This window comes from Triticum urartu, chromosome 3, assembly GCF_003073215.2.
Source record: "Triticum urartu cultivar G1812 chromosome 3, Tu2.1, whole genome shotgun sequence".
Lineage (NCBI taxonomy): Eukaryota > Viridiplantae > Streptophyta > Magnoliopsida > Poales > Poaceae > Triticum > Triticum urartu.
In genome coordinates, this window is record NC_053024.1 from 560,373,330 (window position 1) to 560,391,165 (window position 17,836).

General features: G+C 44.3%; 1 protein-coding gene across 2 annotated transcripts; it reads right to left on the reverse strand.

Annotated features, from left to right (window-relative positions):
- Positions 1-13,678: 13,678 nt before the first annotated feature.
- On the reverse strand, positions 13,679-16,154 carry LOC125548699 (protein SOSEKI 1). 2 transcript variants are annotated; one of them, XM_048712252.1, is made up of 5 exons: positions 15,697-16,154; positions 15,526-15,595; positions 14,748-15,383; positions 14,558-14,665; positions 13,679-13,981 (listed from the first exon to the last, which is right to left on the reverse strand). In XM_048712252.1, the coding sequence occupies exons 1-5, from the start codon at positions 15,848-15,850 to the stop codon at positions 13,795-13,797; spliced, it is 1,155 nt and encodes a 384-aa protein (XP_048568209.1). In that variant the 5' UTR covers positions 15,851-16,154; the 3' UTR covers positions 13,679-13,794. The 2 variants fall into 2 exon arrangements, with proteins under 2 accessions (XP_048568209.1, XP_048568208.1); XM_048712251.1 differs by having other exon boundaries at positions 14,558-14,674.
- Between the last annotated feature and the right edge of the window lie 1,682 nt (positions 16,155-17,836).

A 17,836-nucleotide genomic window follows, 5' to 3' on the forward strand; every position in this document is an offset into this window, starting at 1 on the left:
TTTTATCATGATATAAGGAAATAAATAATAACTTTATTATTGCCTCTAGGGCATATTTCCTTCAGTCTCCCACTTGCACTAGAGTCAATAATCTAGATTACACAGTAATGATTCTAACACCCATGGAGCCTTGGTGCTGATCATGTTTTGCTCGTGGAAGAGGCTTAGTCAACGGGTCTGCAACATTCAGATCCGTATGTATCTTGCAAATCTCTATGTCTCCCACCTGGACTAGATCCTGGATGGAATTGAAGCGTCTCTTGATGTGCTTGGTTCTCTTGTGAAATCTGGATTCCTTCGCCAAGGCAATTGCACCAGTATTGTCACAAAAGATTTTCATTGGACCCGATGCACTAGGTATGACACCTAGATCGGATATGAACTCCTTCATCCAGACTCCTTCATTCGCTGCTTCCGAAGCAGCTATGTATTCCGCTTCACACGTAGATCCCGCCACGACGCTTTGTTTAGAACTGCACCAACTGACAGCTCCACCGTTTAATGTAAACACGTATCCGGTTTGCGATTTAGAATCATCCGGATCAGTGTCAAAGCTTGCATCAACGTAACCATTTACGACGAGCTCTTTGTCACCTCCATATACGAGAAACATATCCTTAGTCCTTTTCAGGTACTTCAGGATGTTCTTAACCGCTGTCGAGTGATCCACTCCTGGATTACTTTGGTACCTCCCTGCTAGACTTATAGCAAGGCACACATCAGGTCTGGTACACAGCATTGCATACATGATAGAGCCTATGGCTGAAGCATAGGGAACATCTTTCATTTTCTCTCTATCTTCTGCAGTGGTCGGGCATTGAGTCTGACTCAACTTCACACCTTGTAACACAGGCAAGAACCCTTTCTTTGCTTGATCCATTTTGAACTTCTTCAAAATCTTGTCAAGGTATGTGCTTTGTGAAAGTCCAATTAAATGTCTTGATCTATCTCTATAGATCTTTATGCCTAATATGTAAGCAGCTTCACCGAGGTCTTTCATTGAAAAACTCTTATTCAAGTATCCCTTTATGCTATCCAGAAATTCTATATCATTTCCAATCAGTAATATGTCATCCACATATAATATCAAAAATGCTACAGAGCTCCCACTCACTTTCTTGTAAATACGGGCTTCTCCAAAAGTCTGTATAAACCAAATGCTTTGATCACACTATCAAAGCGTTTATTCCAACTCCGAGAGGCTTGCACCAGTCCATAAATGGATCGCTGGAGCTTGCACACTTTGTTAGCTCCCTTTGGATCGAAAAAACCTTCCGGTTGCATCATATACAACTCTTCTTCCAGAAATCCATTCAGGAATGCAGTTTTGACATCCATCTGCCAAATTTCATAATCATAAAATGCGGCAATTGCTAACATGATTCGGACAGACTTAAGCATCGCTACGGGTGAGAAGGTCTCATCGTAGTCAACCCCTTGAACTTGCCGAAACCCTTTTGCGACAAGTCAAGCTTTGTAGACAGTAATATTACCGTCGGCGTCAGTCTTCTTCTTGAAGATCCATTTATTCTCAATTGCTTGCCGATCATTGGGCAAGTCAACCAAAGTCCATACTTTGTTCTCATACATGGATCCCATCTCAGATTTCATGGCTTCAAGCCATTTTGTGGAATCTGGGCTCACTATCGCTTCTTCATAGTTCGTAGGTTCATCATGATCTAGTAGCATGACTTCCAGAATTGGATTACCGTACCACTCTGGCGCGGATCTCACTCTGGTTGATCTACGAGGTTCAGTAGTATCTTGTTCTGAAGTTTCATGATCATTATCATCAGCTTCCTCACTAATTGGTGTAGGTGTCACAGAAACAGTTTTCTGTGATGCACTACTTTCCAATAAGGGAGCAGGTACAGTTACCTCGTCAAGTTCTACTTTCCTCCCACTCACTTCTTTCGAGAGAAACTCCTTCTCCAGAAAGTTTCCGAAATTAGCAACAAAAATCTTGCCTTCGGATCTGTGATAGAAGGTGTATCCAATAGTCTCCTTTGGATATCCTATGAAGACACATTTCTCCGATTTGGGTTCGAGCTTATCAGGTTGAAGCTTTTTCACATAAGCATCGCAACCCCGAACTTTCAGAAACGACAACTTTGGTTTCTTGCCAAACCATAGTTCATAAGGCGTCGTCTCAACGGATTTTGATGGTGCCCTATTTAACGTGAATGCGGCCGTCTCCAAAGCATAACCCCAAAATGATAGCGGTAAATCAGTAAGAGACATCATAGATCGCACCATATCTAGTAAAGTACGATTACGACGTTCGGACACACCATTACGTTGTGGTGTTCCGGGTGGCGTGAGTTGCGAAACTATTCCGCATTGTTTCAAATGTACACCAAACTCGTAACTCAAATATTCTCCTCCACGATCAGATCGTAGAAACTTTATTTTCTTGTTACGATGATTTTCAACTTCACTCTGAAATTCTTTGAACTTTTCAAACGTTTCAGACTTATGTTTCATTAAGTAGATATACCCATATCTGCTTAAGTCATCTGTGAAGGTGAGAAAATAACGATATCCACCACGAGCCTCAATATTCATCGGACCACATACATCTGTATGTATGATTTCCAACAAATCTGTTGCTCTCTCCATAGTACCAGAGAACGGCGTTTTAGTCATCTTGCCCATGAGGCACGGTTCGCAAGTACCAAGTGATTCATAATCAAGTGGTTCCAAAAGTCCATCAGTATGGAGTTTCTTCATGCGCTTTACACCGATATGACCTAAACGGCAGTGCCACAAATAAGTTGCACTATCATTATCAACTCTGCATCTTTTGGCTTCAACATTATGAATATGTGTGTTACTACTATCGAGATTCAGTAAGAATAGACCACTCTTCAAGGGTGCATGACCATAAAAGATATTACTCATATAAATAGAACAACCATTATTCTCTGATTTAAATGAATAACCGTCTCGCATCAAACAAGATCCAGATATAATGTTCATGCTTAACGCTGGCACCAAATAACAAATATTTAGGTCTAATATTAATCCCGAAGGTAGATGTAGAGGTAGCGTGCCGACCGCGATCACATCGACTTTGGAACCGTTTCCCACGCGCATCGTCACCTCGTCCTTAGCCAATATTCGCTTAATCCGTAGTCCCTGTTTCGAGTTGCAAATATTAGCAACAGAACCAGTATCAAATACCCAGGTGCTACTGCAAGCATTAGTAAGGTACACATCAATAACATGTATATCACATATACCTTTGTTCACCTTGCCATCCTTCTTACCCGCCAAATACTTGGGGCAGTTTCGCTTCCAGTGACCAGTCTGCTTGCAGTAGAAGCACTCAGTTTCAGGCTTAGGTCCAGACTTGGGTTTCTTCTCTTGAGCAGCAACTTGCTTGCTGTTCTTCTTGAAGTTCCCCTTCTTCTTCCCTTTGCCCTTTTCTTGAAACTAGTGGTCTTGTTGACCATCAACACTTGATGCTCCTTTTTGATTTCTACCTCCGCAGCTTTCAGCATTGCGAAGAGCTCGGGAATAGTCTTATTCATCCCTTGCATATTATAGTTCATCATGAAGCTCTTGTAGCTTGGTGGTAGTGATTGGAGAATTCTGTCAATGACGCAATCATCTGGAAGATTAACTCCCATTTGAATCAAGTGATTATTATACCCAGACATTTTGAGTATATGCTCACTGACAGAACTGTTCTCCTCCATCTTGCAGCTATAGAACTTATTGGAGACTTCATATCTCTCAATCCGGGCATTTACTTGAAATATTAACTTCAACTCCTGGAACATCTCATATGCTCCATGATGTTCAAAACGTCGTTGAAGTCCCGGTTCTAAGCCGTAAAGCATGGCACACTGAACTATCGAGTATTCATCAGCTTTGCTCTGCCAGACGTTCACAACATCTGGTGTTGCTCCAGCAGCAGGCCTGGCACCCAGCGGTGCTTCCAGGACGTAATTCTTCTGTGCAGCAATGAGGATAATCCTCAAGATACGGACCCAGTCCGTGTAATTGCTACCATCATCTTTCAACTTTGCTTTCTCAAGGAACGCATTAAAATTCAACGGAACAACAGCACGGGCCATTTATCTACAATCATACATAAAACAAGCAAGATACTATCAGGTACTAAGTTCATGAAAAATTTAGGTTCAATTAATCATATTACTTAAAGAACTCCCACTTAGATAGACATTCCTCTAATCCTCTAAGTGATTACGTGATCCAAATCAACTAAACCATGTCCGATCATCACGTGAGATGGAGTAGTTTCATTGGTGAACATCACTATGTTGATCATATCTACTATATGATTCACGCTCGACCTTTCGGTCTCCGTGTTCCGAGGCCATATCTGTATATGCTTGGCTCGTCAAGTATAACCTGAGTATTCCGCGTGTGCAACTGTTTTGCACCCGTTGTATTTGAATGTAGAGCCTGTCACACCCGATCATCACGTGGTGTCTCAGCACGAAGAACTTTCGCAACGGTGCATACTCAGGGAGAACACTTCTTGATAATTTAGTGAGAGATCATCTTATAATGCTACCGTCAATCAAAGCAAGATAAGATGCATAAAAGATAAACATCACATGCAATCAATATAAGTGATATGATATGGCCATCATCATCTTGTGCTTGTGATCTCCATCTCCGAAGCACCGTCATGATCACCATCGTCACCGGCGCAACACCTTGATCTCCATCGTAGCATCGTTGTCGTCTCGCCAATCTTATGCTTCCACGACTATCGCTACCGCTTAGTGATAAAGTAAAGCATTACAGCGCGATTGCATTGCATACAATAAAGCGACAACCATATGGCTCCTCCAGTTGCCGATAACTCGGTTACAAAACATGATCATCTCATACAATAAAATTTAGCATCATGTCTTGACCATATCACATCACAACATGCCCTGCAAAAACAAGTTAGACGTCCTCTACTTTGTTGTTGCATGTTTTACGTGGCTGCTACGGGCTTAAGCAAGAACCAATCTTACCTACGCATCAAAACCACAACGATAGTTTGTCAAGTTGATGCTGTTTTAACCTTCACAAGGACCGGGCGTAGCCATACTCGGTTCAACTAAAGTTGGAGAAACTGTCACCCGCTAGCCACCTATGTGCAAAGCACGTCGGGAGAACCGGTCTCGCGTAAGCGTACGCGTAATGTCGGTCCGGGCCGCTTCGTCCAACAATACCGCCGAACCAAAGTATGACATGCTGGTAAGCAGTATGACTTATATCGCCCACAACTCACTTGTGTTCTACTCGTGCATATAACATCAACATATAAAACCTAGGCTCGGATGCCACTGTTTGGTTTCGTAGTAATTTCAAAAAAATTCCTACGCACACGCAAGATCATGGTGATGCATAGCAACGAGAGGGGGAGAGTGTGATCTACGTACCCTTGTATATCGACAACGGAAGCGTTAACTTGGTTGATGTAGTCGTACGTCTTCACGGCCCGACCGATCAAGCACCGAAACTACGCCACCTCCGAGTTCTAGCACACGTTCAGCTCGATGACGATCCCCGGACTCCGATCCAGCAAAGTGTCGGGGAAGAGTTCCATCAGCACGACGACGTGGTGACGATCTTGATGTACTACTGTCATAGGGCTTCGCCTAAGCACCGCTACAATATTATCGAGGACTATGGTGGAAGGGGGCACCGCACACGGCTAAGAATATGATCACATGGATCAACTTGTGTGTCTAGGGGTGCCCCCTGCCCTCGTATATAAAGGAGCAAGGGGGAGGAGGCCGGCCGGCCCCTATGGCGCGCCAAGGAGGAGTCCTCCTCCTAGTAGGAGTAGGACTCCTACTAGGAGGGGGAAAGAAGTGGGAAGGGAGAAGGAAAGGGGGGCGCCCCCCCCCTCTCCTAGTCCAATTCGGACCAGGGGGGAGGAGGCGCGCGGGCCACCTTTGGCTGCCCCTCTCTCTCTCCACTAAGGCCCATATGGCCCATTACTTCTCCCGGGGGGGTTCCGGTAACCCTCCGGCTCTCCGGTTTTCTCCGAAATCACCCGGAACACTTCCCGTGTCCGAATATAGCCGTCCAATATATCAATCTTTATGTCTCGACCATTTCGAGACTCCTCGTCATGTCCGTGATCACATCCGGGACTCCGAACAACCTTCGGTACATCAAAATGCATAAACTCATAATATAACTGTCATCGTAACCTTAAGCGTGTGGACCCTACGGGTTCGAGAATAATGTAGACATGACTGAGACACGTCTCCGGTCAATAACCAATAGCGGAACCTGGATGCTCATATTGGCTCCTACATATTCTACGAAGATCTTTTATCGGTCAGACCGCATAACAACATACGTTTGTTCCCTTTGTCATCGGTATGTTACTTGCCCGAGATTCGATCGTCGGTATCCTATACCTAGTTCAATCTCGTTACTGGCAAGTCTCTTTACTCGTTCTGTAATACATCATCCCGCAACTAACTCATTAGTTGCAATGCTTGCAAGGCTTAAGTGATGTGCATTACCGAGAGGGCCCAGAGATACCTCTCCGGCAATCGGAGTGACAAATCCTAATCTCTAAATACGCCAACTCAACATGTACCTTTGGAGACACATGTAGAGCTCCTTTATAATCACCCAGTTACGTTGTGACGTTTGGTAGCACACAAAGTGTTCCTCTGGCAAACGGGAGTTGCATAATCTCATAGTCATAGGAACATGTATAAGTCATGAAGAAAGCAATAGCAACATACTAAACGATCGGGTGCTAAGCTAATGGAATGGGTCATGTCAATTAGATCATTCAACTAATGATGTGATCCCGTTAATCAAATAACAACTCTTTGTCCATGGTTAGGAAACATAACCATCTTTGATTAACGAGCTAGTCAAGTAGAGGCATACTAGTGACACTTTGTTTGTCTATGTATTCACACATGTATTATGTTTCCGGTTAATACAATTCTAGCATGAATAATAAACTTTTATCATGATATAAGGAAATAAATAATAACTTTATTATTGCCTCTAGGGCAAATTTCCTTCAGTTTCAAGATGTATTTTAAAAAAAATCAACGCATATTCAAACAACAATGTTCAAAAAAGGTGATGGAAAAAATGTTAATCATGCATTTAAAAATGTTAAATGTGTATGGAAAATGTTTCTAGTGTATATGAAAAATGTATGTGTATGAAAAAAAGTAGACATCGAAACATACATATGAAAAAAATATTAATCATGTATTCATAAAATGTTAAACGTGTATAGAAAAATGTTTCTGGTGTATAAATAATGTACAAGGTGTATGGAAACAGGTAGACATCAGAAGTATATACTAAAAAATGTGAATCATACATTTGAAAATGTTAACACTATATATAAAAGATGTTCCCGATGTATAAGAAAAATGTACAACGTGTATGAAAAAATTGGCATAAAAAATATTTGAAAAAAATATTAATCATGTATTTAAAAAATATTGAACGTGTGTTAAAAATTGTTTTACATGTATACCAAAAATGTACGATGTGTATAAAAGGAAAATAGGCATCAAAACATATATTTTAAAAATGTTAAACATGTACTGAAAATGTACATGATCTATACGAAAAAGGGGACTTATGTATTTGAACTTTTTTATCATGTATTCTAAAAAGTGTTCAAAACATGTATTAAAAGAAAAATGTACCTCATGTATTTGAGGAATGTTCAACGTGTATCAAAGCAATGTTTCACGTGCACACTGAAATTGTATATTGTGTACTAATGAAAAGTAGACATGTGTTAAAAAAACCACTGAAACCCAACGAAGAAACAAAGAAAGCGAACAAACCCGAAAAAACAGAGAAAAACACAAAACGAAAACCAAGAAAGAAAGAAAGAAAACCTCTGAAAAAATGGAAACTAAGAAAACCAATGAAAAAACAAGGAAAACATTAAAACTGAAGAGAACCAGTGGAAAAACAAAAAGAAAAAGAGAAAAAAACTAAAAACACAGCTACATGTTGGGTGGGGGGGCATCCTTCAGCAAGACGGGAGAGACACTTGTGTTGAGCAAGATATAGTCTTTCCATTGTTAGATCAGTGGTGGAGCAGTAAAGGTCAACCTGGGTTGTCACCCTCCAGCCTAGGAGATTTTTTTTGAGTATCCTTAATATATAGCCTATATAACTAGTGAAAATAAGCCCAGATCTTGCTATCGCCGCCCCCCTAGGCTATTTGCCCCTCCAAGAATTTGGACAAGCTCCACCACTGTGTTAAATGGTTGTAGGAGAGAGGCATGAGCTTTTTTTTTGAACAAGAGAAGGCACCAACAGGTGCCAATTTCATTCAGCTCATTGACAGAGTACATCAAGCATTACATAGACCTGCCAAGAAATTGAAAGAAAGAGAAGCAGAGTCTAAGGCTATATGAGCTGAGGAACTATCCTGGAAGACAGAGAGGGAAACCCCAACTGATGAACACCATGATCAGAAGAACAGAAAGACAGACAACAGACAGCCTAAAACAACAAGTGTGCCAAACAAAGATGACTTGAAAGTGTACTGAAGCACCCAAAGGCAGGTGTAATACAAGCCTGTAAATTTAATCCTACAGAGCTTAAGACGTCAACTGGCCTCAGCTTGGCAAACTCTGCAAAATGCACAACATGGAAGAGGATTCCTTTTCCTGTGAGAAACCAGCAGGTTGAAGAAGACCATCCTTAATCTGGCAAAGGCGCATCCTGAAAGAGAGAGAGAGAGTATAAAAGCCAGCACAGCAGCACTGTGAATAGAAGCAGAAGATCCATGCACAACAAGGTTGTTAGTAGCAATGTATAGTATGAATTCTAAAACCCTGAATCTGGAAATTTGAAAGAAGGGGCAACACAGGACAAGAAACTTGAGAATGAGTAGCAGCAAAACAAGAGAGTTGAGTGTGCCCATCAGAACGAAAAACCTGTTGCGCAAGATTGTGAGCAATACCATTGATTTCTCTAGAAATATGAAACACGCGCGGTTGCAAATTAGATGTACATTTGAAAAGGCTAGACAAAGACTTTCTAATATTCCAAGGGGTGGCAGAATCACAAATATTACCTGAGGCAACAACCAAAGCTAAAGCAAGACAATCCAAAAGAAAAGTGGGCTGCGCAATATTGAGTTGAGAAGCAAGATGAGCAGCAAAAGAAAGAGCCAATGCTTCAGCTTGCAGAGGAGTAGAAGTAGGAGAAGCCGAAGCTTGAACTTGCACATTAATTTCCTTTTGGTTGAAGGGCATAGAGATGTACACTCCCACACCTGTAGCAACCTCTCCTTGCAACAAACATGGAACTTTCTTGGTCCTATAAGCAGCATCAGAATAGATCTTAGGGCCAACAATTAACAGATCTGTCTTAAGCGTTCTACCTTGCATAGGGAGCTGATTAGGAGGCAATTGATTATGAGCTTGATCCTGCTTCGAAGGTAAACATGGAAGATTATCATAACAATCAGAAGCTAAAGCAAGAGCTGCAATATGAACTTGGTGGGGAAGAGCCTTTTTTCTATCAAAGAGAAAATCATTTCTAGCCTTCCAGAGACACCACAAAAAATTTAAAACACTAGAAATAGAACCATGAGGATGTCCCATACGAAGCAAGTCAAAAAGAACAGAATGCATAGTGGAATGGCCCTGAATTAAAGCATCCGGTCGAAGGAACCAAGGAGAGGAAAACCAAGTCGCACGGGAAAAGTTACACAGAAAAAATAGATGGAACTCATCCTCTTGCTGGCCACAACGACAACAATTTTTAGAAATATGAATGGAAAAACGACCAGCTCGCAAACCCGTAGGCAAGGCCTTTCTAAGTAATCTCCAGGCAAAAGTTTTGACCCTAGGAAGCAAATCCTTCTGTTTCCAAATTAATTTGAGAAAATCTAACAAATCCAAAGGAAGAGTAGCAGGCGCATTTCTGGGATTAGCATGAATCTCCTGTAAACAAAGTTTATATGCAGATTTAGAAGAACAAATTCCATTAGGGGTAAGATCCCAACAAAGCAAGTCTGGACTTTCGTCATCAATAATTTCAGTTTGAACAATGAGAGAGGCCAAAGGTTGCTGGAAAAGGGAGAAAACAAGATCATGATTCCAACTTTTTTGACCTGGAAGCCAAAGATCTTTAACTAAAGAAGGATATATAAAACCAAGTTGTTGAGAAATAAGATGATCATGAACCGAGCTCCAAAGAGTGCACCAAGGTGTGCTCCAAATTGAAATATTACCTTGAGATAACTGATAAAAAGAATGAGCTTTAAGTTTAGGCAACAATTTCAAAATAGAGGCCCAGAAAGCTGATTTGGGAGAAATAGCAGTAGCTGTCCAGATAGAAGCATCATGAAAGTACTTAGCCTTAAGCACAAGATGCAAGTGAGAAGAAGGGAACTTGGCTAACCTCCAGGCAGCAGAAATAAGAAGACTCTCATTAATAGCTTTTAAATTTCTGACACCTAAGCCACCTTCATCTTTTGAATTACAAATGTCCTTCCATGCTCTAAGGCAAAGACTCTTTTTTGAGTCATTTTCTCGAACACCTGTCCACCAAAAATTCCTAATAACAGCAGTAAGCTTAGCAATGAATTTCTTCGTAAACAAGATATTAGCCATGTAATAGACAGGGATAGCCGAGAAAACCGAGCGAATCAATTCAAGTCTGGTAGCATGAGAAAGCATGTTAGCTTTATAAATGGGCAACTTATTCAGAAATTTGTCTAGAACAAAGTTATATGCAGCAGCTCTTCTTTTTGCAGGAAGAACAAGTGGATGACCAAGATGAGTGAAATTGCTATCCAGATTAGAAACAGGGAAAATCTGCTTAATATCCTGCATCAAGCTTGAGGAACATGAGAACTGAAAAGAATGGCTGATTTGGCCCAATTTGGAGTTTGACCTGAGATAGAACAAAAATGATTAATAAGATCAGCCATAGTGCGAGCTTCTTGAAGACTGGCTTGCCCACAAACCAACAAGTCATCTGCAAATAACAAAGAGTGGATAGAAGGGCAATTTGGTCCAAGCGAAATACCCTGCAAATGATGAGCAGCAAGAGCTTCGTTGAGAGCAATAGATAATTCATTGATGGCAATAACAAACAAAAAAGGAGACATCGGACAGCCCTGACGAATACCTCGAAAGCTCCTAAACTTGTGAGAGGGTTGTCCATTAATCAGCATAGAGAACGTAGGAGAAGAAACACATGCATGAATTAAATTAATGAAGTGACCATGCAGCCCTTTATGAGCAAGAGCAGACACAATAAAATTCCATTCTAGACGATCAAAAGCTTTGGCTAGATCTATCTTAAGCATGAAAGCACTGTGTTTCCAAGATTTAAGAGAGAAAGAGTGGGCAATCTCCTGGGCAATAATGATGTTATCACTAATACGTCTACCCTCAATGAAAGCTTGTTGAGCAGGATCGATATAATCAGGAAGATGAGGCTTGATCCTATTAGCAAGCGACTTCGCAATGATTTTGTAAACAACATTACAAAGGCTAATAGGGCGATAGTCCATGGGAACTTGAGGCACAAGCTTTTTCGGAATAAGAGCAATGTTAGTGTCATTAATATGTGGAGGCAAAATACCAGTAGTGTAAAAGTTAATGACAAGTTGAGTGACTTCATCTCCTATCCAGTCCCAGGCCGCCAAATAAAATTCAACATTAAACCCATCTGGCCCTGGAGAAGCATTCAATTTCATTTCTTTGAGAATCTGTAAAACCTCATGTTTATCAGGAAGAGCATAGGTAGGATCCAGAGAGTCACTAGGCCAATGTGTATCAAGATAAGGCCTATCAGCATTATTATCGGGAGATGAGAAAATATAACGAAAATAATTAACAAAAGTGTTAGTGATAGCACTAGGTTTGAAATGGATCGTATCATTCTCATCCTTAACAGAACAAATAGTATTCCTCTTCCTACGTTTAACCACCGCTTGATGGAAAAATTTAGTATTACGATCTCCAGCAGTAGCCCAACCTTTCTTACTTCTCTGCTTATAGAATTGGTTAAGATTAGAAAGAGTTTGCTCATACCTGAAAATAAGAGAACTTTCCAATGCATGATTCTGCGGTTGCAAAGGAAGTTGTTGAATTTGATTAATCTTCGATTCTAGGTCAAGAAGATCCTGCTGGAGAGGCTTTTTTTCTTGCACCACATCTTCAAGGAACCTGCCAAATAAGAGGTTTTGGCTGCAAAGGAGTGAACTGAGCAATTATTCCATGCAGATTTAGCAAAACTAGTGAAATCTTTCTCCAGCAGCCACCAATTTTCAAACTTAAATGTTTGCTTAGGTTTAACAAAAGTACCTTCAGTAGACACTAGAATGGGGGCATGATCACTAAGAATAATAGGCAAGTTGAGGACTTTAGTATTAGGATAATGCATGCACCATTCAGAATTAACCAAGCAGCGATCAAGGCGTCTATAAATAGGTTTCGAAGTGTGTTGTTTACTACGCCAAGTATACGCAGGACCACTAAAACCTATATCATAGAATCCACAATTTTTAACAAGAGAGCGGAAAACATTCATACGATAATAGTTAACATTGCCGTTACAACCATCCGTATCATACAAGATGTCATTAAGGTCTCCCATACACATCATGGGCAGACCCAGATTATCATACACAAGAGTTGAAATCTCACTCCAAATGGCAGTAGTTTGTCTATGATAGGGATCACCATATATACAGACCAAACAAAATTGGACACCAGTGGTTACATGAAGTACAGTAGCTAATATATAGTGGAAGGAAGCAGCATGAATAGTGACTTTGAGATCATCATTCCACATTAGCCAGAGCCCTCCAGAGGCCCCTCTCGAAGGAACAACAAAACTGTTGGCAACATCAAATTTATTAACCAGATCAATTGATCGCACTTTAGAAGATTTTATTTCAGAAACAAAAGTTACCTGCGCTTTAGTAGAACGGATCAGATTAGCCAGAAATAGCATACGATCATTGCTGAGGCTCCGGCCCATGCCTCGGCAATTCCACGCTATAGCTTTCATGGCACCCAAGATCCTTAAGGACGATGCATTGCTGACCCCTGTGCGAGAGAGAGGGCTTAAACCAGACAAAAAGATTGCGCAAAAGCAGATCCAGCAAAACAGGTTTTGGGAAACTTGAATCGAAGATTATAAGTGGGACAAGTTGAGAGGAACAGAAAACAAAAACAAGGGGATTGGAGGAGTGGAAGACAGGAAAGGTAGAAAGAACAGCAAAGGCTGGGGATGGACTGGATCCGGTCGGATCGAACGACGCCGCATCAGATCCGGTCAGAAAGATCGCCTCCGGCTTGAATCCGGCAGGAACAAGGGGAAAGGAAAGGGATCTGAGAGAAAGGAAACAGAGATAGAAGTAGTGACAGAGCAGGGAAGAGTGGATCAGCTAGGGAAGAAGGTGGGGTGGAGGAGAGGAAGGAGAAGAAGAGGGGAAGAAGGGGATCGGCATCACGCCAGTCGCCGGCAGCCGTCGGAAGTCCAATACGTCTCCCCGTTAGGTTTGTTACCATCAGCATGAGGTTCCTGGTTAGCTGGTTAGTGGACACATCAGTATACGTACATCACCGTCGTGTTCATGTGTCATGAGAGGCATGAGCTTAGTTTGTGCTTGTGGACTAGAGCACGAGCTTGCCATCAACATTGCACTGGCAAACATAGAAGCAAAGAAAGATGCACTCGGCTCCAAACTGTTGTATAAACGCCACCCTAAATAATTCCAAAATTCGTCCGCACGCACCTACGTATTCACATTTACATTTCGCAACACTGATCACATCACGACTGAGTGAGGAGGAGCCCGGTGGACGTCCTCTCCGGGGAGGAGTCGTCGGCCCTGGCGCTCCTCGTGTGGTTCCTGTCCACGCCACGGGTGCCGTTGCTGCTCCTCATCCGCGCCCTGAAGCCCCTGCATGACTGCATGTGCGAGTGCAGATCCTGCGGCTTGAACTCCTTCCCGCACTGCCTGAAAGTGGTTAAGATCGATGCTCGTGGTCAGTACCCCCAGTATTACCATCAGCGTTCAAAAATTAATTTACTCGCAAAATAAATCTTTTGAACTGAAAAAGATACTAATTTCTTGGAAGCTAACGATCGTGACAGCAATACATCAAGTGGCCCTGCGGGCTGTACAGATTCGGGCTCAACGTTTCGTTCGCCTGGACCACGCCTTTTGAAGTTAGTTTGGACTCTCTCCCGGGCTGGTGTGTGGCCAGCCTACCCAAACCAGAAAGGTGTTCCGTTTAGGCCTAGCTAGGCGAGCTTTTGAGGCTGGCACAAGAAGGACGACAGGGCCCACACGAAATCCGACGGGCTAATCTTAAAACCGAGTCCACTCATTTTTTTCCTAGTGCCCCATGGGCGTCGCACGAGGACACTGCACACGTTCGCAAGACGTATACCCGCCCAATCCCAGACAGAACGACCGCACCGAACTTAACCGACGTGCACGAGACCCGGTCCGTCTAGAGAACCGATCATCGAGCGAGTCTACCCTACGACCAACGGAGGAGGAGGAGGAGGAGCAAGGAGTGGCGCTTACGAGCAGAGCGGCAGGCTCGCCGGCTTGTGCGCGGCCGCGACGGCGCCGGGACGCTTCCCTCCCTCCGGCTTCGCCTTGTCTTTCCCGCTTCGCCGCAGCCTCACCTTCCTGTTCATGCTGCCAACGCCCAGAATCAGTAACAAAACTCTACATCGAATTTGACAAAATCGAATCCAGAAACGGCACTCACTGGATGCCGCAGCCGTCCATGCCGGGGCACACGGGCGTCGTGTCCCGGCGGTCCTCGTCGTCGTCGGAGCCACCTCTCGCCCGAGGCAGCGCGACGGGCTGGAGCGCGGCGGCGTCCACGGAGTCGGCCGCGCCGCACGTGAGGATGCTGTGGAGCACCCGCGCCACGCGCATCCTCCGCGCCCTCCCCACGGCCGGCTGCTGCTTCCTGACGCCCGGCGCCGCCGCCCGCACCACCAACGCCTGCCACTCTGTCGTGACCGCACGTCTCGCGGCCTCCTGCTGCCGCCGCTTTCGCTCCTCGAGGTCCAGCGGCAGGACGATCCTGAAATGCGCCGCCTCGCCCTCGCTGCTCGGCGAGTCCTGGTCGATCGGCGGCGGCGGCTTCGGGGAGCTCTCGTCGGAGTCTGGCGCCGCCTGGAGCTCCTCCTCGGCCTGCTTCCGGCCCTTTTCTTCCGTCCGGTGCAGCTTCTTCTCGTCTGCCAAGGAAGAAGGCTTTGGCACGTCGGCGCAAGGAGGAGGAGGAGGAGGGGTTCCACGCACGTCGCAGCCCTTGAGCACGTACTCGTTGTCGGAGATGGGCGTGATGAGGTCATCGTCCATTAGGTCCTGCCATACGTACCCGGCCTTGTACTTTCTGCACTTCAACAGGCGATTATTAATGGCGAGAATCCATTAACGGAAGGAGCACAAGGAAACAGCTAATCAGATCAATGGGATATAAAACATTGCCGAAATAAAAAGCCAGAATGATTGCACCCCAAAAATGAATCGCTTACCTTTTGTAGGCCCAGGAGAAGTTCTCCGGCATGTCCTTGCCGCGGACCTCCGAGAGCCACCGCTTCACATCTGAATTATAATCGACGGCGACACGCCGCCATTGCCGTTAGCCGCATGCAAAAGGGATCGACGAAGAAGAAGAGGAAGAAGAAGAGGCAGTGGGTACGTACCCCGGAGGCGCACGCCGGAGCGGTGGAGGTGGTTGACGCGGAAGAGGTGGGGGTGGTCGGTCCTGCCGCCGCGGCTGAGGAAGTACACCACGTTGATCCTCCTGACCTCGCCGGCGCCACCCCCCTTGTTGTAGGAGTCCATGGCCTTCTCCATCGACGACGACAACGCGAAAGGAACAAGGAGAGCGCGGTGGCACCAAAGCTACAGCTGCGATCTATTTAAGACGCACGCCGCCAGGCGTGGATCTTTGGCTGACAGTTGTTATGTGCAGGCCGGCAGTGGGAGGGAGGACGGCCGCCGGCGTGCGACGGTCAGTTCGAGGATCAAGGGACGCTCGCGTGGCTCGAGATGCTAGCGTCGCGTTGGACGACGCCTCACTGACCGAGTCGGGGGGCCGGACTCCTCCTGAGGTGGATAGTTTAGGTTCGGGAATCTCTCGCGGCCGAGGATTACTATGGGGGAAACTAGTATTTATATGGAGATGGAGAGAGAGGTCTGGTGATGGATGGGATGGCCCACCTCGTAGGTCGTTATGGGGAGGAATAATCGCCATTCAAGACCGTGCCACATTCCTTACTTATAATATTCAGTTTTGCTAAAGCACATCTAGATGTGCCATAAATATTGCACATCTAAATCCTATGTCATTGATTTTACGTTGAGATTCGTGTGGATATTTCTCTTTTTTTTTCTTTTTTCTTTATGCTTGATTCACTCATTTAGATGTGCAATAACTAAAGCACATCTAGATGTGCCCTAGACACACCCTATAATATTTCCTTCACTGGTAAAGTTGGAGTTTAATACCCCATCTTGTCGTTGCAACGGTTTGAGTTTTTTCTTATTTTTTGTTGCTTGGTTTGAGGTTTGCTTGTCACGTGTTCCGCGCGTAAATTTATTAAAAAGAATTAACCGAGCTGTTTTTTTTCTTCTTCTTTCTTTTCAATCAAGGAAAAGATCAACGTGCCGACAATCCATAAATAGAATTTCATTGCGAGTTTGTTTTAAACACAGCACAAACGCAAACGCTCATACATCTTCCTTCTTCAAGGTGTTCCTCTCTGTTCCTTGACTTCCAGGGTAGTCCAACTTGGTAAGTTCCAACCAGCAATAGCACTGCAGTAGTGACCTAACGAGTGATGATGACCGTGGTAAGTTCAGCAAGGACAAATGAAACGTGGACCTCACCGACATCCTCCAACCTTTTCTGGCCAACCGCTCTTCCTTTCCAATGAAATATCTTGGTCTCCCTCTGTCGGTCAAGAGGTTGAAGCGGATCCACTTCCAACCACTTGAGGATAAGATTGCTGCCCAACTTGCTCCTGGGATGGGAAAACATGTTGCTTCACCTGGAAGGGTTGCGTTGGTTAAATCCGTCCTTATTGCCATTGCCATTTACTACATGACGACACTGAATCTTCCGATCGAAGTATTGAACAAGATTGATGCTCTAAAGGCGAGTTTACCTATGGGCGGGGTGCGACAAGGTCACTGGAGGCAAATGCAAGATTAACTGGGATCAAGTGTGCCGATCCAAGCTCCAGGGAGGCATTGGTATCTTAAATTTGCCGTTGCCCTCCGTATTCGATGGTTGTGGTTTGAATGGATGGACCCGATTAAGCCTTGGGTGGGGCTGGGGAACCCATGTGACAGTGCTGACCGCGACATCTTTGCGGTTGCTACCAAAGTGAAGATTGGTGATGGCCTTCGTGCTTCTTCCTGGGAGTCTGCCTGGCTTGGGGAGCTGAGGCCCAAAGATATTGCTCCCCACATATTCTTACTATCCAGAAGAAAGAACTGCTCGGTCCAAAAGGTGATACACAACAACTTTTGGGTCTCCCAAATTAACATCAGTGCGGGCATCTCTGTTCATCATCTAACTGAGTTCGTCATCTATGGGAAAAGCTCTCCCCCATTCACCTCAACCTGGATAGGACGGATACCATCTCCTGGAAGCTAACAAATGATGGCCACTACTCCGCCGCATCGGCATATGAGGTCCAGTTCAGGGGCTTAGTTGACACGGAGCTTGTGTGCAAACGGTCTGGAAGAATTGGGCTCCTTCAAAATGCAAGTTTTTCGCCTGGCATGTCATCAACAACAGGGGTTGGACGGCAGATCAGCTGCAGCCACGTGGAT